A 23911-nucleotide genomic window follows, 5' to 3' on the forward strand; every position below is an offset into this window, starting at 1 on the left:
AGTGCCTGAGGTCTGGAGCAAGGGATGGACTGAGAATGGAGGAGAATGGGCAGATAGAAGAGACACTCAGGGGGACAGAGAACAGAATGTGGTGGAAGACAAGGAAGGGGAAAGAATCTGGGCTTTGGTTTTGGTGGCTGAGTCAGTCATGACGTCATTCATCAAGGTCTCCAGGGAGAAGTTCAAAAGCAGCTCACTTCTAGACCTCGTAAGTCTGACGTGCTCCTGGAATTGTCCAACAGGCAGTGAGAATACAGGTCCAGACAGGAGCAAACTGATGGCGAAACGGAGTCAGTCGTCAGTAGGAGAGCCCACAGCTGCCCAGCGGCACCAAAAAAGGCACCCGAGCAGAGAGCTCAGGGACGACCACCAGGAAGCCCAGGCATCTGATATCAAATGGAAGAGCGAGAGCCCCCAATAACCTCTATCACACACTGCCAAGTCTAGAATTTCTTCCAAAGTTGCCCAGATATGGTCACATAAATTCTGGTTTCCATAAGCCTGTGGGATTGCCAGGGACCCTTGGCGGTGGCCTGGAATGGCCCCTGCTTACATCTCATAAAAGGTGCTGAAGGTTTACACCATTTCCAAGAGATTCTGTACCCAACACCTCTCAGGAAGACAGCCTCTAGCTTCCTGCAGCGTGATGGGGAGAGGGGGCTGAGGTTTGAAAAGCCTACCAGGTCCCCCAGGGGAATGTGCCCCTTCTGGTTTGAGAAGTTCTGCCCTCAGCCCTTCACGCTAACATGGAAATGCCCTTTCATTTGTGATGTTTTGCTGTCACAGTATAGTAAATGGTTTTATCACACACTTCCTGTTTTCAGCCCAGAGGGAGATTTACTGTTCCCTCTGTGAGAACCCGCCTCTAGTTCTTTCAAGATTTTCCTTTATTTGCTCTTCTCCGAGATTAATAATTCTAGTTCTTCTAATCTCTCGGCTAACCTTTTAAAACCACCTCGTTTCTCACTGCCCTCGGTCAAAGCAGAACCAAGTGCTCACCGGGCTTGCGGAAGGCGGGCCCACAGAGGAACCGGAAGGCCCCCCTGCCGTCCCCCCCACCCCTCGCCTGCTGTTGTTTCTGCCATCCAGCTGATTCCATCAGCATGTGACTTCCAGACTGCTTTCTGTTCTGAGGCCTTCTCCACCTTGTCTTTTAAACCCGCGACTTTTTCTCTCTAATATCAAAGCCTGAACTTCATCCGGCTAGTTCTTAGCCACATATCAAGGTTAAATAACCTTAATTTCCAGGGTGCTGTTCTCCATCCTCCAAACTGTGTCCTGGGCAGATGTGTTTTCTTCTTTCCATGTGCCTCATTACTGATTTAAACCAGATCAGACCCAAGGCCAGCAACGGGTCGCTTCTGAGCCTGAGAGTGTTATTCTTCCACCCTGGGTATGTAAGGCGGGGGAAGACCAAGAAGGGTGACCTTCATTATCATTCCTAGGTGTTGACAATATCCATCCTCTACTAGAAGCAAACGGCAAAGGAAAATAGAGGCGCTGCCATGTGAGAAAACCCTGCAGAGTAAGGAGGAAAGCAGTGAAGGAGAATGTGTCCTACAAAATATTAAATATAGTATAAAATTATAATAATTGAAATAGTAAGGTGCAAGCATAGGACAGGGAAAGCAACGGAAGATGCTAGACAGTCTAGAAAGAGACCCAAACAAATAAATGAGAATATAGTGTATGACATGGACAGTCTTTCCAAACATGGAGGGAAACTGGCTTATCATTTAGGGGGAAAAAATTACCATGTAAATTTAGCTTTATATCATATATCAAGATGAATTCCAAATGGGTCTAAGTTTAAAGGTGCAGAGCAAAACCATTAAGAAGCATTAGAGGGGCGCCTGGCTGGGTCAGTCCGTAGAGTATGCAACTCTTGATCTTGGGGTCGCAAGTTCAAACCCCACACTGGGTGCTTAGCTAACGAGAAAAGAAAAAGAAGAAGAGCATTAGAAAATATTAAAGAATAAGAATTCATCTAATTACAGGGTGGAGAAGGCTTTTCTTGGCATGACCAGAGGCAGAAACTAAAAAAGCATCAATAGAATTGATTACATGAAAACTTAAAATGTCCAAATGTTGAAAAGAATATTGACAAGAAAACTAAACAGTAAATAGCATGGGGGATTATGATATGTATAATGAAAGATTAATATCATTCATGTAGACAAACTATTAAAATCAATAAGAGAATGGAGGTAATGTAAGTGAAAATGTGTTAAAATCCTCTAAAACATACCAAAATGAACAAAGAGAACCAAAAATAGAAAATTGTATCTGCACCAAAACGAATAGAAGTCCCAACCTTATACTATAAACTTCAAGTAAATGCAAGGAGTTAACCCACATAAAGTGCACAGTACACATAAAGGCACTGTGATGGTTCTTTTCTAATCCTTGGCACCTCCCCAGATAGACCATGCCCCATGCTGAAGGCATGATCAGTTGAAACTGACAGCAATAGAAAAAATGGTAGCTACACCATAAGTCATCAGTATCACCTGGCTGGGCACATCTCCCCTATCGATGAAGTTATAAGACTTGGCCTTCCAGGGAGAGGGAATAATCCTCTTTTCATCTTTATATCCCCTCTTCAGCACTTAGTCCAGGTCTTTGTGCATAACAAGTCAATAAACATTTGCTGGATTAAATTGCTATGTCACAGCATGCCCTTCCCACACTCCTATCACACACAGAAACTCTGGTTTTTAGGCACATGATGTAAAAAAAAAAAATTCCCATTCGTATTTTGTAAAAGCTAACATTAATACAAGAAAATAACGGTATCCAGCCTATTTTCCTCTGTGGTGTGGGCCTAAGGCCCAGATGTGGATGTTTTCGGTGGGGGAGCTGGGAGATATCCAATCCCACATAGCCATTCACTTGGGGGGTTTGGGGTTTGATTTGCGCTAGGAGATCGCTGGGGATGAGAGCAGTAGGTGTCCCAGGGAGGTGTGGAATGGCATGTGAGCCTCCCTTCTGGCCTGATCCAACATTAGATATCCAGATGTCAAAACACCTGTGTCCATGAAAGGCTTTGAGAGAGTCTGGACAAAGAGGGAAACAGCGGGGATGAAGGCCAGTCCCTGTCCCGACCTCTACGGCAGCTTCAGCCCTGGGAACCAGGGGGCCCAGCAGGAATACATGTGGTACCCTGGAACCAGCCTAAGGACACAGGGTTCTCAGAGGACACAGGAGCGCACCATCTTTGGATGGTCTGTGGGTCGCCAACCACGGAAGAAGAACTCCTCCTGCAGAAGAACTCAGCAAAATTGGTCCTTCCTGGGGGTGCCCAATAGTCAGAGAGGAAGCATCAGAGGCAGGGGCTATGGCTCCTAATTCTGGAGGCAGAATTGAAGCTCCCCCAGCTGGACATACCTCCATGAAGGAGACAGTCTGATAATGCTCGGGACACACATGTGTTTTCAATTGCTTTGCTGAACATCTGAAAAAGTATATTCTCTTCTTCTTCTCATGAATGCAGGCAGAGATGGGGAATTTCCCAGATAAGTTGCCAGGCTTGGTACTGAAGGCAAACTTGGGAAGGAATGGTTTCCTTGACTTTTTTTCTTCCCTGTTCTCCGGCATTCTTGATTCTTTTAAATTAAAACTTTTATTTTTTTTTAATTTTGTTTATTTGAGAAAGAGAGAGAGAGAGAGTGAGAGAGAGAGCACGGGCAGGGGCGGAGGGAGAGGAGGGAGCAGGGAGCCCGATGCAGGACTCGATCCCAGGACCCCGGGATCATGACTTGAGCTGAAGGCAGATGCTTAACCGACTGAGCCACCAGGCGCCCCCGGCATTCTTGATTCTATAATAAGTATTCAACCTCAAAAGATCACCGTGCTGTGTACGCCAGTGGTTTAGCTTGACATTTCTGCACGCATTTGCTCTGTTTTTCTCTCTCCCCCCACCTTCCCCTCCCTGGTTTTCTCTCACTCCCTATGGAAAGAGTTTTGCCAACAGCTTTCTGAGTTGGCTAGAAAATAGCATAGCTGACCGGGGAAGGCTCTTCTGACTCTGGATTTACACGAAGGATGGAGGTTTGCTCTTGACTCTGTCCTGAAGGGAGTAGAAATGGTGGAGCTCTTCTGAAGAATTCGGCTCACTGGGCTCTACCTGAGGAAGCCTGTCAGCCCTGAGGCAGAGACTCCGCGAGAGGATCTGGTCTCACCCTCGCCTCTAACCAGCTCGCTCTCCCATTCTCACTGGGACACTTGCCTCTGTCCCTCAACATGCCAAAACTTGAGCCCTCCTCTGAGGTCAGCGACATATTTAAAGCACTTGCCTTCATCCTGTTCCCATCAGTAAGATTTAGTTTAATGTAAGACATGCGGGAGGGAAATTCCACTCACTTCTCTTCTGGGAAATCAGCTGCTGCGTTTTCCAGACCCAAATCCCTTGCCTCACAATTCTGGTAAAATTCAAGAGTTCACGATTTTACTGAAACAAAGCCATATCTTAGGCAATCAGGCACACCTCTCTTCATATCAACAAGCAAATCTCTCTTTTCTCCCCTTTTATGAAAGAGAGGGCTTGGATGGTTTCTTGTTTGGTTGGTTGTTTTTACCCTTTTAGAAGATTGTAACAACTTGAATTTTCACACTTTTTTAAAAATCTCAAATTCTTTAAAGTAGGGTAGAGTTGGAAAATATGCAGCCATTGTCTCAAAGAGCTCAGCTAAGGGTCTCAATGGACTTAAACAGCTCAACAGTGTCCCCTGGTGGCCATGAGCACAGGGCGCTTGAGCTGCTGGGGCTATATTGCGCCTACAAAACAAGGTAGAAAATAAGTGTCTCCTCAAGAAGAAATTCCCCTCCCCAACTCAAAAAATATGATACACTAATTTGAATCAGCAACGCAAACCATCCAAAACACAGCAAGGACCAAAGAGAAGGAAACCAAACAGCTTTTCATTTCAGGAAATCGCCATAGGGAGAAATGCCCAATTGAACATTACTTCCCTTTCCAGCCCAAACGCTGGTGAATTCCTTTTGTTTGAGAGCCTTTTTTCACTAACCAGACATCCCCCCAACACCAATAGCACCCAGGGGCCCCTCAGGGCTTGTGCTAGGGGCCAGCACTGTCTTTATATCTCTGCCTTTGAGGAGCTCCTATTTTTGGAGGGGAGAAAGAAAATAAACAGGTATATTAAAAAATGCAAGTTCTGACAACAAGTTCCGTGAAGAAATTCAAACAGGATACGTGGCTGAAGAGGGATGGGGTGGAGACGGGGGTTATTTCTGCAAGGACGGGCCGGGAGAGCTCCTCTAAGGTAAGGACATCTGAGCAGAGACCCGGATGATTATAAGAAGCCACGTGCAGAGAGCGCCCCAGGAAGAGTAAACAGTAGATGGAAAGGCCTGGAAGCACAAACAGGTTTGACCCATCTGAGGAACAGCAAGGAGGGCAGGGAGGCAGCAGATGCTTAGAGGAAATGAAGTCAGTGAGGAAGGTGGGGGTCAGGAACCTGGGTTCTATTCTAACACCAAGGGACAGTTTTCAGCTGGGGATGGCATGTTCTCCTATGCATTTTTTTAAAATCACTCTGACGCCTGAGTGATCTTTTTAAAGTTATGGTCTTCACCGTAACTTGGTGGGTGGGTGGGGGTACTGAAAGGCACCCATGAAAGCAGAAAGACCAATAAGAAAGCTACTGCAGGAGTCCAAGCACGAGGTGGCTGGCTTGGATGAGGCTGCTTTGCAGGGAAGGGGAAGGTGGGGAGAAGTGGCTGGATACAGAATATATTTTGGAAAGAAACCAATGGAGCTTGTTGACGGATTAGAAGTCGGGGGTGGGGGGGCGCCTGGGTGGCACAGCGGTTAAGCGTCTGCCTTCGGCTCAGGGTGTGATCCCGGCATTTTGGGATCGAGCCCCACATCAGGCTTCTCCGCTATGAGCCTGCTTCTTCCTCTCCCACTCCCCCTGCTTGTGTTCCCTCTCTCGCTGGCTGTCTCTATCTCTGTCGAATAAATAGAAAAAATAAAAAATAAAAAATAAAAAAATCTTAACAAAAAAAAAAAAAAAGAAGTCGGGGGTGGGGGGTAGAATCTTTTTGGCCTGAGTAATGAGTGACTGGGAATGCCAATACCGAAGACAAGAGAAGCTTGGGTGGAAAATGGCTTTGGAGGTGAGAGAAAAGTTGAGAAATCAAAATCCTCTTGGACTTGCCAGATGATGAAGAGATGTTTAAAAAATGACCGGATATACGAGTGTGGAGCTCAGGGGAGGGTCTGGGACTAGGTTACGTATTTGGGAATCCTTCACATACAGGCAATATTTATAGCCAGGAGACTGGTATCAGCAGAAGGAGTACAATGATGAAAAAGGAACAGAAGCAGGCAGGGAACCCATCGATAAAAGAAGACAGAGCCAGCAAGGAAGACTGAGAAGGAGCAGCCCACAAGGCAGGAGGACCCAAAAGATAAGAGAAGCAGTGTTTCAAGAAGGAGGGGATGTCCAATGCTGTGGGGGGAAGAAAATCAGATACAAACAAAACTGTCCAGTGGATTTTGTAAGATGGAGACGCTTTCAGGAAAGCAGCGCTGAGACGGGACAACGCCCCCGATTGGAACCAGTGAAAGGGAGAACAGGACATAAGGGCGTGGAGCTTACATAACAGGTACTGCTTTTAAGGAGTTTTACTGTAAAGGGGACGCTGAAAGAAGTACCTGGAGGGAATATGGGATCAAAGGAAGTGTGTTTCTTGTTTCTTTGCTTTCATTTTTAAAAAGGAGATACTATGACAAGCCCACACAGCATTGGGACTATTTCTCTGTTGGGGGGACATGATGATTAGGCAGGAAAGAATGGGGTCCAATGCACCTGAGGATGGCGGTCGCCTGAGGAGTGGGGACAAGAGAGAAGACAGAAGACACGGTTCTGCATGTGGGTAGCAAGGAGAGACCTGGGAGAGGCAAGTCCTCACATGATTACTTCTAATTGCTCAATGAACTCAGAAACAAGAAGCTAATACTCCGCGTATTAGCACAGAGTGTGGGGGGTAGCAGGGGGAGGGGCAGCATCCCAAATTTTAAGAGAGTTGAGAAAATGAGTGAAAAGTGAATTTGCTGAGGGACCAAAGTAAGACTGCCAATCCTTTTTCCCTGAGAGTAACCAGCTCTTGAGGCACAACTCTTGTGACAAAATGACAATTACACGTAACTGAGAAGTGGTAATGAGAAAAAATTCCTTTTAGGTATGAAATATGTTAAATATTTCAAATATCCCCAAGCAATGTACCCAGCACTCATGTACACGCTAGCCAGGAATTAATTCGTGTTAATATTCTGCCTCGACTATCTTTCTAAGTCACAACTAGAAGACCCTTTCATCCTCTCGCTCTTAAGGTTCACTCCACGATAGGCAGCAACAGCATTCCTCTTCATCTGGGCCCACCCACAGCTCTGCGGTGACTTGGTTCATCCAAATGCTGCCATTCAAGATTTACCTGTAATCGGGGTTGTCAGGGAGAAGACCACAGGAAGCTGAGAAGACAAAGCCTGGACGCTGACGCTGTAGTTGGTGCCCGGACGCAGGTCCAAGCACATCTCAGGAGCCTGGCTGCTGGCAGTGATATTAAAGATCATTTCCTGGGCAAATTCCTTCTGATACCATCTCTGGCCCCGAATGTGGAACTGAAACAGAAAAGTGCACTAGGTGAACGGCTAGCTTGGAAGGCTCCAAATGCCTGGATACTTACCCTTTCTCAGGAGCCATCTTGCTCTCGACTTTAAAGATCCTTCAAAAAGTGAAACAGAACGGTAAGCAAATCTTAGAGTCGTCATACCCTAAGCACCGTCATTACAATAGATCAGTACAATAAAAATATTCTTAAAGCAAGAAGCACAAAAGGCCGAGGCCCCAGTGCTACCAAGGCTCTTGTTCTTATTCTCACATCTACAATGCACAACACGAAAAAGTCTGTGGGCAGGAGCAGGGCCACAGAACACTTTCCTAGAAAGAAAATGAGCAATCTGAACTAAGGCTTCTCCAAAGCAGGACCTGAGTGAGGATACTCCTAGCTGGCCTGGGTGAAGCTCAGCAGGGCTCTTCTCCTCTGCCCGCCCCCTTCTGACATTCCCCACACTTTCCTGTAACTTCCCAGCACCTGGCCCAACACACATACTTCTCTGCCCACTCAATTTCTTCTAATAGCAGTTCATCCCATGGTGTTTACCTTTCTTGCTCGCAACCACAACAGCTCTGAAAGTTCCCCTGGACTCTCTAGACAACATGTCCAGATGGGTCAGAGACAATGGTCTGAAGAGACACACACACACAGGCAAAAGCCACGGGTTCCTTCCACGGATACTGTGTGGACACTGGCTTTGCATCAGGCCATGTGCGCAAAGAAACTCTCACGGCTTACTCAGCAATCCCCAAGGTCTCTCTCTTCAAATACGTAGTTGAAGGGCCCATTTTCTTGCTTTTGCTCACAATTCTTACTATAAATCTGCCATTGATGATAATAGCTATATATTTTTAGGTTTGCTGGTATTTTCTTAAACCTCCCACACTAGACAACATCTATACATAGAGTAATGTTCGGTAACTTACTGAATACATCTCCTCTATATCAGCTGTCTTTGCACTTCTCCATCTCAAGCAGGTTTCATTAAATATTGAAATGTTACCGATGATCTGTTTTACTGCAGGGGGAAAGAATGAAAAATCAACTTACACTCTACACAAAAATACTACTTTTCACAGAGCATGCAACTCTTGATCTTGGGGTTGTGAGTCAGAGCCCCATGTTGGGTGTAGGGATTACTTAAAAAATAAAATCTTTTAAAAATTACTACCTTTTAAAAAAATATTTATTTGAGAGAGAGAGAGAAAGAGAGCACCTGGGGGGGGGGAGAGGGCAGAGTCTTTTAAGCAGACTCCATGCAGATCGTGGAGCCTGAAGAGGGGCTCGATCCCACAACCCTGAGATCATGACCTGAGCCAAAACCAAGAGTCGAATGCTTAACCAACTGTGCCACCCAGGCACCCCCCGCCAAAAAATACTACCTTTTAATCAAATCATATACACAGGATGATTTCAGCAGTATTTTAATTTAGAAATTAGTAGTAGCAGCATTTTATATTTATGTAAACTCAGTCCTGATAAAAGACTTATAATCAAAAGATACCCAAGCAGAGGATCCCTCTTAAAAATTACTTAAATCCAGTCACCGCAAACTCCCCTCATCTACTAACCTAAAACTGCAACTCAGCCTTGGACAACCTCATTTATACAAACAAGTATCAATTTCCAATTCTGAGCTGGGAGCAACACTTCAGCAGAGAATTGAGAAGGGCTCTTTGAAGAACTGAAAAAGATTTGCTAAGAAGCTTCACAGCAGGGGTGTCTGGGTGGCTGCTGGAAATTCTCTCCCTCTGCCCCTCTTCTCACTTGAGTTCTCTCTGTCTCTCTCTCTCTTTCTCAAATAAATAAATAAATCTTAAAAAAAAAAGAGGTTTCATAGCAACACGGCAACGATTAATAAATGATAAAGACAACTCCCAAAGCACAGGAAAAAAGAAGTCTCATGGGAGCCAAGCCTTTGCTGGTTAAGCCCCTGGAGTGACAGGTTCCTATGAATGAAGCCATGTTGGTAGATGTGACCCTTCTTTACAGATTGGGCAGCTTTGCCCAGCAGAAACCTGTTCCACAGGTCATAAGCTGCGCTTCAAATGTTGTAAGACAGAGTAGATAAGAAAGTACATGTGATTCAGAATAACGCGATCTCACCATTGGGTATAGAAGGTTTTAGAGATACGTAGCAGTGGCCCAAGGAACCTTATGTTTACAAAACTTTCAAAACCAATAACCTTGGGGCACCTGGGTGGCTCAGTCAGTCAAGCATCTGCCTTCAGCTCAGGTCATGATCTTGGGGTCCTAGTATCAAGCCCTGTGTCAGGATCCCTGCTCAATGGGGAGTCTGCTTCTCCCTCTCTCTCTGCCCCTCGCCCTGCCCATGCTCTCTGTCTCACATGCACTCTCTCTCTCAAATAAATAAAATAAAATCTTTAAAAACAAACAAACAAAAAACCTCAATACTATTTAAACAGTTCCAGGGGAGGGGGTGGTAGAAAATTAATTAAGTAATTAAACAGTACCAGACCATACAAAAAGGTGGAAAGTTTCCCAATTTATTCAAGATGACTAGAAAACCTACAACAGCACCAAAACTGCTCCAGAATGCCACAAGCAATTACTAAACACACTGTGCCAAACTCACTCATTACTATAAATGCAAAAATCTGAAATAAAATATTAGCAAATAGAAGTCAGCAGTACATTAAAAGAACAATACACTGTGACCAAGGAAGATTTATCCCAGGAATACAGAGATGATCATTATTAGAACAGCTATTAATAGATTAAAAGGGAAAAGCCATATGGTTACTCTTATAACCATAATGGTTAATACACTTAATATACATTCCTGACTAAAAATCTTAGTCCACTAGGATTTAATTTGATAGAAATGTCCTAACTTAAAAGAGTGTTTATCAGAAACCACCATCCTGGGTAGTAAAACAATGAGGCAATTTCTGGTAAAGTTAAGAACAATACAAGGATGCATGTTCTCATAGCTATTATTTAGCATTAGCTAGAAGATTCTAGACAACACAGAAAGAGGCAAGAACAAAACGAGCTATAAATGCCAGGAAGAAAGGGAACAAATGATGCCACTGCCAGTAACTCTAACAGAATCCACTGAAAAACAAATATGAAATAGTTTGGAAACAATATTAAAACAAATACAAATAATGGGATTTTGGCAAAGCATACCCAAATACAAGAACATAGAAAAACTAGTAGTTTCTGATGTATCTGCAAGAACAAGTATGGTAGGCTGAAAATACAACACCCCCCCCCCGAAATGTCCACATCCGTCTGTGACCATGTTACCTTACATGGCAGAAGGACTTTGCAATGTGATTACTATAGGGAGATTATCTAGGATTATCTAGATAAGCCTTATGCAGTGGCCACAGTCTTTATAAGAGAGAGACAAAAAGATCAGGGTTAGAGAGCAATTTAAGGCAAAAGCAACAGTTACGCCAAAGAGCTCCAAAAAGGGAGGATGTGGCCATGAGATAAGGAATGTAGGTGGGATCTAGAAACTGCAAATGACAAAGAAATGGATTCTCTTCTCCAGCCTCCAGAATGAATACAGGTCTGCAGTTACTGTAATTTTAACACAGTGGAACTGTTTCAGATTGCTGACCTCTAGAAGAAGAATAAATTCACATTGTTCCAAGCCACTAAATTTGCAGTAATTTGTCATACTAGCAATAGGAAACTGAAACAACAAAATACAACAAAAAGGTGCAGTATCTATCCACTGCACAATGCCCAACTACTGCAGTGCACCCCCCTCCAAGCCACCAATGCACGCTGCACCCAGCCTCGTGCCCCCAGCAGCACCAGCTCCCAGCCCCCAGCTACCGCAGCACTTTGGTGAATTCAGCAGAGGACTAGTGACCCAGCGCAAATTTTGCTAACACCACCGCCCACTCTCAAGTTCCCCGGCAGGCACGCCTACCCTGCCTGGGTCCCACTAACACCACAGAGAGCAAACACAGCCCACAACAGGCAGAGAGTCAGTGCACACAACTGCACAGAAAGGAAAAGACTCAGACACAACAGCAGGCTACACACAGCAACACACAGAGGATATTCTCCTGAAGTGAAGAGGGGACACAGCACTGTAGGGCACTCCAAGTCAGCTTCTTCATAAAGTCACCATTTTCAAGAGTTTAAGACATAGTTGACTTTCTTAACACACAGAAACAGACACAGAGAGGCAGACAAAATGAAGAGACAGAGAAATTTATCCCAAATAAAAGAGAAATGTAAATGGACTAAACACTCCACCAATCAAAAGACATAGGGTGACAGAATGAATAAAAAAAAAAACCCATCTACATGCTGCTTACAAGAGACTCAATTCAGACATGAAGACACCTGCAGATTGAAAGTAAAGGGATGGAGAAACATCTACCATGCAAATGAATAAAAAAAGAAAGCCAGAGTAGCAATATCTATATCAGACAAAATAGACTTTAAAACAAAGACTACACTAAGAGACAAAGAAGGAAACCATATAATAATAAAGGGGACAATCCAACAAGAAGATATAACAGTTGTAAATATTTATGCACCCAACATGGGAGCACCCAAATACATGAAACAGTTACTAACAGACATAAAGGAGCTAATTAATAATAATACAATAATAGTAAAGCACTTTAACACTCCACTTACATCAATAGACAGATCATCTAAATAGGAAATCAATAAGGAAACAGTGGTTTTGATTGAAACACTGGAACAGACGGATTTAACAGATATATTCAGAACATTCCATCCTAAAACAGAGTACACATTCTTTGCAAGTACACACAGAACATTCTCCAGAATAGATGACATATTAGGCCACATAACCAGCCTCAACGAATTCAAAAACACTGAAGTCATACCATGCATCTTTTCTGACCACAATGCTATGAAACTAGAAATCAACCATAAGAAAAAATTGGGAAAGACCACAGTTACATGAAGGTTAAATAACATGCTACTAAACAATAAATGAGTCAACAAGGAGATAAAAAAAGAACTAAAAAAGCACATGGAAACAAATGAAAATTAAAACACAAAGGTCCAAAACCTCTGGGATGCAACCAAAGCGATTCTAAGAGGAAAGGTCATAGCAGTACAGATCTACAAGAAAAACGTCACATAAACAACCTAACCTTACACCTAAAGGAGTTAGAAAAAGAACAAGAAACAAAACCTAAAGCCAGCAGAAGGAAGGAAATAAAGATGAGAGCACAGGGTGCCTGGGTAGCTCAGTCAGTTAAGTGTTCAAATCTTGATTTCGGCTCAGTTCATGATCTCAGGGTTGTGAGATTGAGCCCCATGTCAGGCTCCACGCTTGGCATGTATCCTGCTTGAGATTCTCTCTCTCCCTCTTCCTCTGCTTCTCCCCCCTGCTCATGCATGCGCTCTCTCTCTCACTCTCTCTCTCTCACTCTCGGTCCCTCATTCTCTCACTCTCTCTCTCAAAAAAAAAAAAAATTAAAAATTAAAATAAAGATGAGAGCAGAAAGAAATGATATAAAAACAAAACAAAACAAAAAACCCACAATAGAACAGATCAATGAAACCAGGAACTGATTCCTTGGGGGGAAAAAAAACTGATAAACCTCTAGCCAGATTTATCAAGGAAAAAAAGAGAAATGACTTAAATAAATAAAATCACAAATGAGAGAGGAGAAATAACAACCAACACCACAGAAATACAAACAGTTGGAAGAGAATATTATGAAAAACTATACACCAATAAATTGGAAAACCTAGAAGAAACGGATAAATTCCTAGAAATATGTAAACTACCACAACCGGAAACAGGAATAAAAAGAAAATTTGAACAGACCAACCAGCCAAGAAATTGAATCAGTAATCAAAAATCTCCCAACAAACAAAAATCCAGGACCAGATGTCTTCACAGGCAAATTCTACCTAATATTTAAAAACAAATTAATACCTATTCCTCTCAACCTCTTCCAAAAAATAGAAAAGGAAGAAAAAGTTCCAAATTCATTCCAAGAGGCCATTATCATCCTGATACCAAAACTGGATAAAGATACCACTAAGAAAGACAACTACAGGCCAATATCCCTGATGAACATAGGTGCAAAAATCCTCAACAAAATACTAGCAAACTGAATCCAATAATACATTAAAATAATCATTCACCATGATCAAGTGAGATTTATTCCCAGGATGCAAGCATGGTTTAATATTCAAATATCAATCAATGTAGGGATACATCACATCAATAAGAGAAAGGATAAGAATCATATAATCATATCAATAGATGCAGAAAAAGCATTTCACAAATACAACATCCATTCATGACAAAAATCCTCAACAAAGTTCTAGAGGGAACATACCTCAACATAATAAAGGCCTTATATGAAAAACCCACAGCTAACATCATCCTTAATGGGGAAACACTGAGAGCCTTTCCCCTGAGGTTAGGAACAAGACAAGGATGTCCACTCTCAACATTATTATTCAATATAGGACTGGAAGTCCTAGCCACAGCAATCAGACAACAAAAAGAAACATTATTAAGGCGTCCTAACTGGTAAGGAAGAAGTAAAACTTTCACTATTTGCAGATGGCATAATACTATATATAGAAAACCCTAAAGACTCCACCAACAAACTGCTAGAACTGATACACGAATTCAGGAAATTTGCAGGATACAAAATCAACATGCAGAAATCAGTTAGATTTCTATATACCAATAATGAAGCAGCAGAAAGAGAAATTGAGAAAACAATCCCATTTTTCATTGCACCAAAATAACTAGATACATAGGAATAAACCTAACCAAAGAGGTGAAAGACTTATACTCTGAAAACTGTAAAATACTGGAGAAAAAAATGGAAGATGACACAAAGAAATGGAAAGACATTCCATGCTCATGGATTGGAAGAAAAATACTGTTAAAATGTCTATACTACCCAAAGCAATCTACACATTTAATGGAACCCCTACCAAAATACCAACAGCAGTTTTCACAGAACTAGGATAAACAATTCTAAAATTTGTATGGAACCACAAAAGATCCCAAATAGCCAAAGCAATCTTGAAAAAGCAAAGCAAAGCTGGAGACATCACAATTCCAGACTTCTATGATATTGGCCAAAAATAGACACAGAGATCAATGGAACAGAATAGAAAACCCAGAATTAAACCTACAATTTTATGGTCAATTAATCTTTGACAAAGGAGGAAAGAATATACAATGGGAAAAGGACAGTCTCTTCAACAAATGGGTGTTGGAAAAACTGGACACCAACATGCAAAAGAAAGAAACTGGACCACTTTATTACAACATACACAAAAATAAATTCAAAATGAATGGAAGACCTAAATGTGAGACATTAAAATCATCAAAATCCTAGAGGAGAACACAGGCAGCAACCTTTTTGACATTAGCTGTAGCAACTTTTTTCTAAATATGTCTCCTGAGGCAAGAGAAACAAAAGCAAAAAATAAACTACTGGGACTACATCAAAATAAAAAGCTTCTTCCCAGCAAAGGAAACAATCAACAAAACTACAGGCTCATAGCGAAGGAGCCCGATGTGGGGCTCGATCCCATAACGCCGGGATCACGCCCTGAGCTGAAGGCAGACGCTTAACCGCTGTGCCACCAGGCGCCCCAGCAACTTTTTTCTAAATATGTCTCCTGAGGCAAGAGAAACAAAAGCAAAAAATAAACTACTGGGACTACATCAAAATAAAAAGCTTCTTCCCAGCAAAGGAAACAATCAACAAAACTAAAAGGCAACCTACAGAATGGGAGAAGATAGTTGCAAATGACATATCCAGTAAAGGGTTAGCATCCAAAACATAAAAAGAACTTGTAAAACTCAACACCCAAAAACCAAATAACCCAATTTAAAAGTGTGCAGAAGCCATGAACAGACATTTCTACAAAGAAGACATACAAACGGTCAACAGGCACATGAAAAGGTGCTCAACATCACTTACCATCAGGGAAATGCAAATCAAAACTACAATGAGATATCATGTCGCATCTGTCAGAATGGCTAAAATCAACAACACAAGAAACAACAGGTGTTGGTGAGGATATGAAGAAAAAGAAACACTTGTGCGCTGTTACTAGAAGTGCACACTGGTGCAGCCACTGTGGAAAACAGGATGGAGTTTCCTCAAAAAGTTAAAAATATAACTACCCTATGATCCAGCAATCACACTATGGTGTATTTACCCAAAGGAGACAAAAACACTTACTCAAAGGGATACATGCACCCCTATGTTTCTAGCAGCATTATTTACAATAGCCAAATTATGGAAGCAGCCCAGGGGTCCATCCACTGATGAATGGATAAAGAAGATGAGGTACATACACACAATGGAATATTACTCAGCTGTAAGAAAGAATGAAATCTTGCCATTTGCAATGACATGGATGGAACTAAAGAGTATTCTGCTAAGTGAAATAAGTCAGAGAAAGACAAATACCATAGGATTTCACTCATATGTGGAATTTAAGAAACAGAACAAATGAGCAAAGGGAAAAAGAGAGAAGAGAGAGAGAAACAAATCAAGAAACAGACTCTTAACTCTAGAGAACACACTGATGGTCACCAGACGGGAGGTGGGTGGGGGGATGGGTGAAATAAGTGATAGGGATGAAGGCGGGCACTTGTCGTGACGAGCACTGGGCGATGTATGGAAGTGTGGAAGTGTTGAATCACTGTATTGTACACCTGAGACTAATATACCACTGTATGCAGACTAAAATTAAAATTAAAACTTTTAAAAATTATATTAAATTAAAAAGATCCCTATCTATGAGAGAAGAAACCACAAACTTCAAATAAGTAGAATAGAAATAGATCTATTAGAAATAAATCTAACTAGAAATGTCCAAGACTTAGGAAGATTTTTTTTCCCTGAAAGACAGAAAGGAAAACTATAGAGAAATGCCGCACCCATGAATGGAAAGACTCAAAAGTGAACCTTCTTGGAACATGTGAAGTTTATACATTCATTCAATGACTATTTAGGAAGTTCTTATCATGCACAGGCATGCTTTAGGGTCTAAGGATAAAGTGGAGAGGAAACAAAGTCCCTGCATCTCAGGGAATTCATCCTCGTGAAAAAGGCAGAAAATAAATAAGTAAACAAATAAAAAAAAAACAGAGTCTTGTGTGTTGGTAAAGACTGAGAAAAGCATTGCAGGCGGATAGAAAGCATGGCCAGGGAAAGCTCTCTGCGGAGATGATTTGTGAGCAGAGAACTGAGGGGTGTGGGTGAGTCACCAAGAATGGAGGAAGGTAAGAGGGAGCTCCAAGGTCAACATCCCAGATGCAGGAATCAGCTTGGCACACTCCCAGAACAGGAAGCAATTACTGATAAATTTCTTTGGAAAGATTAACGAGACTAGAAAAAATAAAAAACAAAACCTGAATTAAAAATACTGGAAGAGGCCATAAGCAGGTATCAGTACCTATTATAAAGTGACAACAGTATATCTCAACCTTTTATCATTTTTAAAAGGAGACTTTTAAAACATTTTCCCCCTACTCTCTCACCTTCTATAAAATTTTAATGCCCCCGATATGCTGTATGTTTCTTATGTACTATATGTATATCTATGCTTCATATATAAAAAGAACAATATTTTCTCTCCCCTCAAGAACCAACTTTTGCCCCTTTGTGGGTGATTTTGCCTCCCAGGGGTGACACCACCCCCACTGAGAATAGGCTAGAGCAATTAAATAAAACCGTCTCACTGGTTAAATTCCGTTCCATGTTGGTCAGAGAGTGACTCTCACCCTAAGTCTCCTTCCCTCCACTCAGGGGGGTTATGGTTGGAGCCATAGGCAGGCTGAAACCCTGACGTGTTCACTGGGGAGAAAAGGATCCCCGACAGAGCTAGTTCTAAATCCCTTCCTACCCTGCTCTCTGACCCTCTGCTATGGAAAGTACATGCCCAGTCCCTCATACAAATATCCTTTCCTGGATCATTTTTAGTGGTCACTCTGCCTTCTCTTTCTCTCCTTTCCCCACCCAGAAGGCCAATCTAACCTAGAATCCGGAAGCTGAAAAACCAGATGTGCAAGAAGTCCTCAGAGAAGAGAAAAGCTGGCTCTTAGTTCATGGACTTCTTTGAAACTTTGTTTCTGCTTCACTCACGTGGCGGAGCAACTCTGGGCAAAGTCAATCATTACTTGCCCTGGGCTCCCCTAGCTCCTTCAAATACCTCAATCACACATTATGCACTGTATTATTATTGATCCTGTCTATCGCGCCACTGAACCGAGAGCTCCTGAAGGGGAGAGACCAATGTCTCATTCATCTCTGCACTCATGTCCCAGACGGTGGCAGGCACAGCATTTCCAGTTGTTTCAATGTAAATAATCAGCAATAAGGAGAAAGCTGAGCAACTGATAGCATATTAACCCAATGAAATACAGGTGCTTTGTCTAAGGCACGGTTCCTGCCCTTACTACTATTTAATCCAGAAAAGGAGTTACACCTTCTATCAGTAGAACAAAAACACAAGGGCATATATAACAAATGTCATCGAGTAAATTTAAGTAACAGTTAACATTTTATAGATGCTAATCGTGCCTCCAGTATTGTGCTGGTTCCCCATAACCCACTTAGTTTCACAACAAACCCATGACGCCGGTATTGTTATTCCCATATTTACAGTTAAAGCAACTTAGGCGCATAAAGGTTAAGTAATTTGCCCAAAGGCGCACAGATAGTAAGAGATCTGAGATTTGAATTAGATAGCCTGACTCCAGAGCAACTGGGCCACCCTATTACCTACACTTTGTCCTGCAGCAGAGAATAGGAATTCAGGAAGTTGGGGAGACTGTGGAGGAAGGGATGAAGGGAATATTAGGAACTGAAGAAAAAGGGGAGGGGATTCCAGGTGGAGGACATAGCATGTGCAAAGATATGGGGATGGAAAAGTTAGCACCTGAGAGGTTTTTCTACATTAGTGCTGCAATTTGTTCAAGGATAATGATGGCCAGTTAAATCCAAGTCTCTCAACACATTTCCCAAAATACTCTTCAGATCAACAAGAAGAACAAATAAAACAACATAAAACCAGTGCTGTCATCATAACCAGAAGACAGAGAATATAAGAAACTTTAAATTACCTTTTAATACAAGAATAAATACCAAATTCTAGCAAAGCTGTTTCTCAACCTCCCACAAGTCACTGTCGAGAGTGAGAGGGCTCTGGAAGAGCATGGGAAAGAGAAGAGGGAAACAAAGGGTCTGAACATGAGCTCAAGTCATTCCCAGAAAGAGAAATTCCACCTTCACCATGAAAATCCTGAAAAGAAGATCTGGTATACCAGGGTACTGACTACAAGCAAAGGATGAAAGCCTAGGAGGCTTCAGGTAGTGGTATGAGAAAGGCATTGCTTCTAGGAAAGAAGATGATTAAATGGAAAGAATTGGTGTCCTGGGGAGACTAAGTAGTGATGGAAAAAGAAGCAAGATCCTACAAGGCACAAGAGAACCCAAAATAAAAGAATATGCCATTCATTCTCATTCTCACCAAAACCCAAAAATATCCTTTAAAGGAGCTGCACTTCATTAAATGACAGAAGAGGGCACTCTTAACCTAGAAATACTATTAACCAGTCTAAACTACCAATTCTATGGAATTAATAGACAAAAACAGTGTTCACTAGAAAGGAAGGAAGGAAGAAAGAAAGAAAGAAAGAAAGAAAGAAAGAAAGAAAGAAAGAAAGAAAGAAAGAAAGAAAATCAGCCAGCCAAGAAGGTGATAATCAAAACATCTCAGTTTGTGAAAAACTCTACATTTTTTAAAATAATGCCCAAACAAGAATTCACACACACACACACACACACACACACACACACACACACACACACCAGTAACTCTGTAACACAGTAAACTGAACTAGATATCCTCAAATAAGCATTGTGGGGTATGAGGAAAACACCCTGAGTCAGAAATTCAAAAACTAAGAACAGAATGAACACAAAACAGGCAGGAAATGAAACAAAAGTGACTGAATTCAGGAAACAAAAGGAAAAGATAAATTCATATCAGAAAAACAAATTCAAAATGTCATGGTACCCAAGGAAGGATAGATTAAAATAAAAAACTAATGATGAAAATTGAAGAAATACAGGAAAACAACCAAAAAAGAATAAAAATGATATTAAAAAGAAGTAAAAAGGAGCAAAAATCAAGTGGGTGAAAAGGAATATAAGCAAAGACCCAACATATGTATAATTAAAGTCTCTAAAGAAGAAAAACATTAAAACAGAATCAATATTTAGAACTATAATCCAGGTTAAGTCTACAGAAATATAAAGATCTGACTGTAAGTACTGAAAGTGCCCACTGTATACCTCAGAAAGCTCATCCAGAACAATCACACCTAGGACTTGGCCAAGTAAAACTATTATACTTTAAAGATAAAGGGGGAAAAAATTCTCAGCATCTCCATTCAAAGAAGTAAGTAAGATCCAAAAGCAAAAGAATTAAGTGGCATCAGACTTCTCAAAAGCTATATAAAAAGCAAGGCAACAAAAGAACTGATAATTTTATGAAAATTCAAATCAAGAAATGTGAACCAAGAATTTTATATCCAGCCAAAACTATCTTTCAAGTATCAAGGCCATTGAGACTTTTTTTTTTAAGATTTTATTTATTTATTTATTTGACAGAGAGAGACAGCGAGAGAGGGAACACAAGCAAGGAGAGTGTGAGGGGGAGAAGCAGGCTTCCCGCCAAGCAGGGAGCCCAATCCCAGGACCCTGGGATCATGACCTGAGCTGAAGTCAGCCACTCAATGACTGAGACACCCAGGGGCCCCCCATTGAGACTTTTAAAATTTAAATATATGTATACACACTACTCAACATATGCAAGATCTAAGTATATGCTGTGTACTAGAGGAACCCCTAAAACAAAGTGCTTCAGAGAGACTAAATATAAAGTGATGGACATATAAAGTACAGCAGACAAATGCAAACCATACGAAGTAGGGATTGTAATCCTCATATAAGTAGAAGTCAAGCCAAAAAGCCTTTAATATGACAAAGAACACTTTTTAATGCAAAACGCCACAATTCACAATAAAGATAAAATACAACCACCTTTATGAAGTAAAACAAAGCATAAGAAAGAATATAACAGGGGCTCCTGGTTAAGCATCTGCCTTTGGCTCAGGTCATGATCTCAGGGTCCTGGGATTGAGTCCCACATCAGGATCTCCGCTCAACAGGGAATCTGCTTCTCCCTCTCCCTCTCCCTCTGCCCCTCCCTCCTGCTTATGTTTTCTATCTTTCTCTCTTTCTCTGTCTCTCAAATAAATAAATAAAATCTTAAAAAAAAAAAGGAATATAATAAATATGGAAGCACAACTTTTTTCTATAAAGGGTCAGAGAGTAGCTGTTTTAGTAAAAACCTTCTCGGCCAATTCTGTCACACTACTTGACTCCCTCTTTGTGGCACAAAAGCAGCCACAGACATTCTGTAAACAAACGACTTCGCCTTCAATGTCTAATAAAACTCTAGTATAGAAACAGGCGAGGGGCCAGATGTGGCCCACGAGCCATAGCTGGCTAATCCCTGATATAGAGGGGGAAGAAAACAGATCCAACTAATAAAACAAAACCTTGGCTTTTTGAAAATAATAGAACACATGAACTGCTGGCTAACTTAATCTAGAAAAAAGGAAGAAAATATAAATAAAGGGAGAAATAATCATTGAAACAGAAGAAAATTTTTATTTTATTTATTTTTTTAAAAGATTTTATTTATTTATTTGACAGAGAGAAAGCCAGCAAGAGAGGGAACACAGCAGGGGGAGTGGGAGAGGAAGAAGTGGGGCTCGATCCCAGAACGCCGGGATCACGCCCTGAGCCAAAGGCAGACGCTTAACGACTAAGCCACTCAGGTGTCCCAGAAGAAAATTTTTAAAAAAATAAATGAAAGTACTTTGCAGACCACTCTGCAAATAAATTTGAATAAACACAGAAAATGGATAATTCCTAAGAAAACAGTTTGCTAAAACTGACCCCATTAGACTTAAAAAGTTTAAACAGACCATTTTGCATGGGGGAAAAAAAACAAAAACAAAGACAAACTGAGAAAGTTATCAAGGAAGTACCCCCCAGACAAGCCCCCATGCCTGGGCTGTTTTGTGGAGAAATTCTACCTACCCATTGGAGACCAGATAGTCCCAATGCTATGTGAACTGTAATAATGAAAACCTTTCAAATAATGAAGGACATAATGATGAAGGAAACCTTTCAAATTCTTTTTATGAAACAAGGAAAATATTAATGCCTAAATTTGATAAAGATGACACAAATAGAAAACTATAAACTAACATCACTTATGAATACTGATGCAAAAAGACTAAAGAAAGGATTAGTGAACAGAATCCAACACCATGGAAGAAACAAACACACCATAACCAAGTGGGATTTATTTCAGGAAGAGAGAGAGAATGGGGGAGAGGAGGAATGAGAGAGAGAGACAGAGAAATTTGAAATCATATCAAAATTTAAAAGTTACAAGGAAATGAAATTAAAAAGAATATATATATATTTTTTAAAGATTTTATTTATTTGACAGAGATAGAGACAGCCAGCGAGAGAGGGAACACAAGCAGGGGGAGTGGGAGAGGAAGAAGCAGGCTCCCAGCGGAGGAGCCTGATGTGGGACTCGATCCCAGAACGCCAGGATCACGCCCTGAGCCCAAGGCAGACGCTTAACGACTACGCCACCCAGGCGCCCCTAAAAAGAATATATTGTAGTTAGCTTTCCTTTGCACTGTATAAATGGACATTTTAGACTAAGGAGTTACGTGATCTTTTCTCTGATTTCAGCCGACGCGATGGCAGCCCTGGAGTCTCTCCATGTACCATGATTAGAATATGGGATGGTCCCAAAAAGAATACGATGGATCTACTGCCTCCAAAGCCATTTAGGTCCCATTTAGCGTAGGACTCCAACTCTAAATAACTTATTCACCTTTATTTACCCCATGGGTACAAGTCTGCCTAGCTGGATCTACAATGTCCTTATATCATCTTAAAAAGAAACGACCATTTACTGCCCCATCCCATTTTTGGCATATTGCAAATGCCCCGGGATTCCATGCAAAATAAATGCCATTTTTTGGCTTGGCCAATTGCAAGTAAGAGTTTCTCAGGTTGATGATTTATGAAAGAAGCAGAAAGACTTCAGACGTAACTCTACTACCACAGAATACTGTTATGGTATTTATCATTTTGTAGGAAATGGTCAAAAACAACGTTAAATTTTTTATGGTCTTTATTATCTTTTCTTTGGACTTCAATTCTGTAAACAGGAATCAGTTGGGGGGAGGAAGTTTTATAAGGTCAACATAGATCTCAAGTTATGCATGCTATCAGAAAACTTACAACATTGGGGCGCCTGGGTGGCACAGCGGTTAAGTGTCTGCCTTCGGCTCAGGGCGTGATGCCAGCGTTATGGGTTCGAGCCCCACATCAGGCTCCTCTGCTATGAGCCTGCTTCTCTCTCCCACTCCCCCTGCTTGTTGTTCCCTCTCTCGCTAGCTGTCTCTATCTCTGTCAAATAAATAAATAAAATCTTTAAAAAAAAAAAAAAAGAAAAGAAAAGAAAACTTGCAACATAAACCACAGTAACCAGTCATGGTTTTCAATCAGGCAATAGAAGGAAAACTATTCTGTTTCCCTCTTCTTTTGATTTTTAAGAAAAATGTACCAACACTATTTTAGAAGTAAATGCATGTAATCCTCTGCTAGAGAGAACAGAAAAACAAGAAATCTCTTATTCCTAAATGATAGAGTTTTTAAAACCCTAATTAGGAAGGAGCAGTCTAAATAGACAGTTGACTTTGCAAGGGAAACAGTGTCAGAAAGAATGGCTAAGAATCAACTGTTTTGAAAACAGTCACTATGTTTGTAACTGTTCTATAAACTGTGGTATCATTTTATTATCCTTTAGGTGTCCTTGATGTACATTTTGCAAACAGTTTATCTTAGAAGGAACAAGAGGATATAACATTGTTCAAAGTTGGGAGTTTTACTGTTCCTTTGTTGAAATTTTTCTTAAGACAAATTTGGTATCTGGTTACAACTACCATGAAATTTGCTTGCTAAAAGTTATGTGATCATATTGTCTGGACAGTAATTTGGGGGGGTTCAATCACTCATTCAACTATGCAGGGCAAGTTCATTTTTTTTTCTTTTTTAAAAGATTTTATTTATTTATATGCCAGACAGAGAGGGAGCGAGTGCACAAGCAGGGGGAGTGGCAAGCAGAGGGAGAAGCA

The 23911-nt window shown here is 41.3% G+C and overlaps 1 protein-coding gene across 18 annotated transcripts in view; it reads right to left on the minus strand.

Moving 5' to 3' along the window:
* Positions 1-23911, minus strand: part of SUSD1 (sushi domain containing 1) — a 227771-nt gene that overhangs the window by 122659 nt on the left and 81201 nt on the right. For all 18 annotated transcript variants that reach the window (XR_004626538.1, XM_034664264.1, XM_034664267.1 and 15 more), the window contains exons 11-12: positions 8568-8659; positions 7459-7645 (exon numbers count right to left, since the gene is read on the minus strand). Coding sequence is in view for 17 of the 18 variants with exons in the window: in XM_034664264.1 (XP_034520155.1) it covers positions 7459-7645; positions 8568-8659 (279 nt within the window). In the remaining variant the exon portion in view is untranslated. The remainder of the gene's footprint in view (positions 1-7458; positions 7646-8567; positions 8660-23911) is intronic.

Source organism: Ailuropoda melanoleuca, chromosome 7 (genome assembly GCF_002007445.2).
Source record: "Ailuropoda melanoleuca isolate Jingjing chromosome 7, ASM200744v2, whole genome shotgun sequence".
NCBI classification, from domain to species: Eukaryota; Metazoa; Chordata; class Mammalia; order Carnivora; family Ursidae; genus Ailuropoda; species Ailuropoda melanoleuca.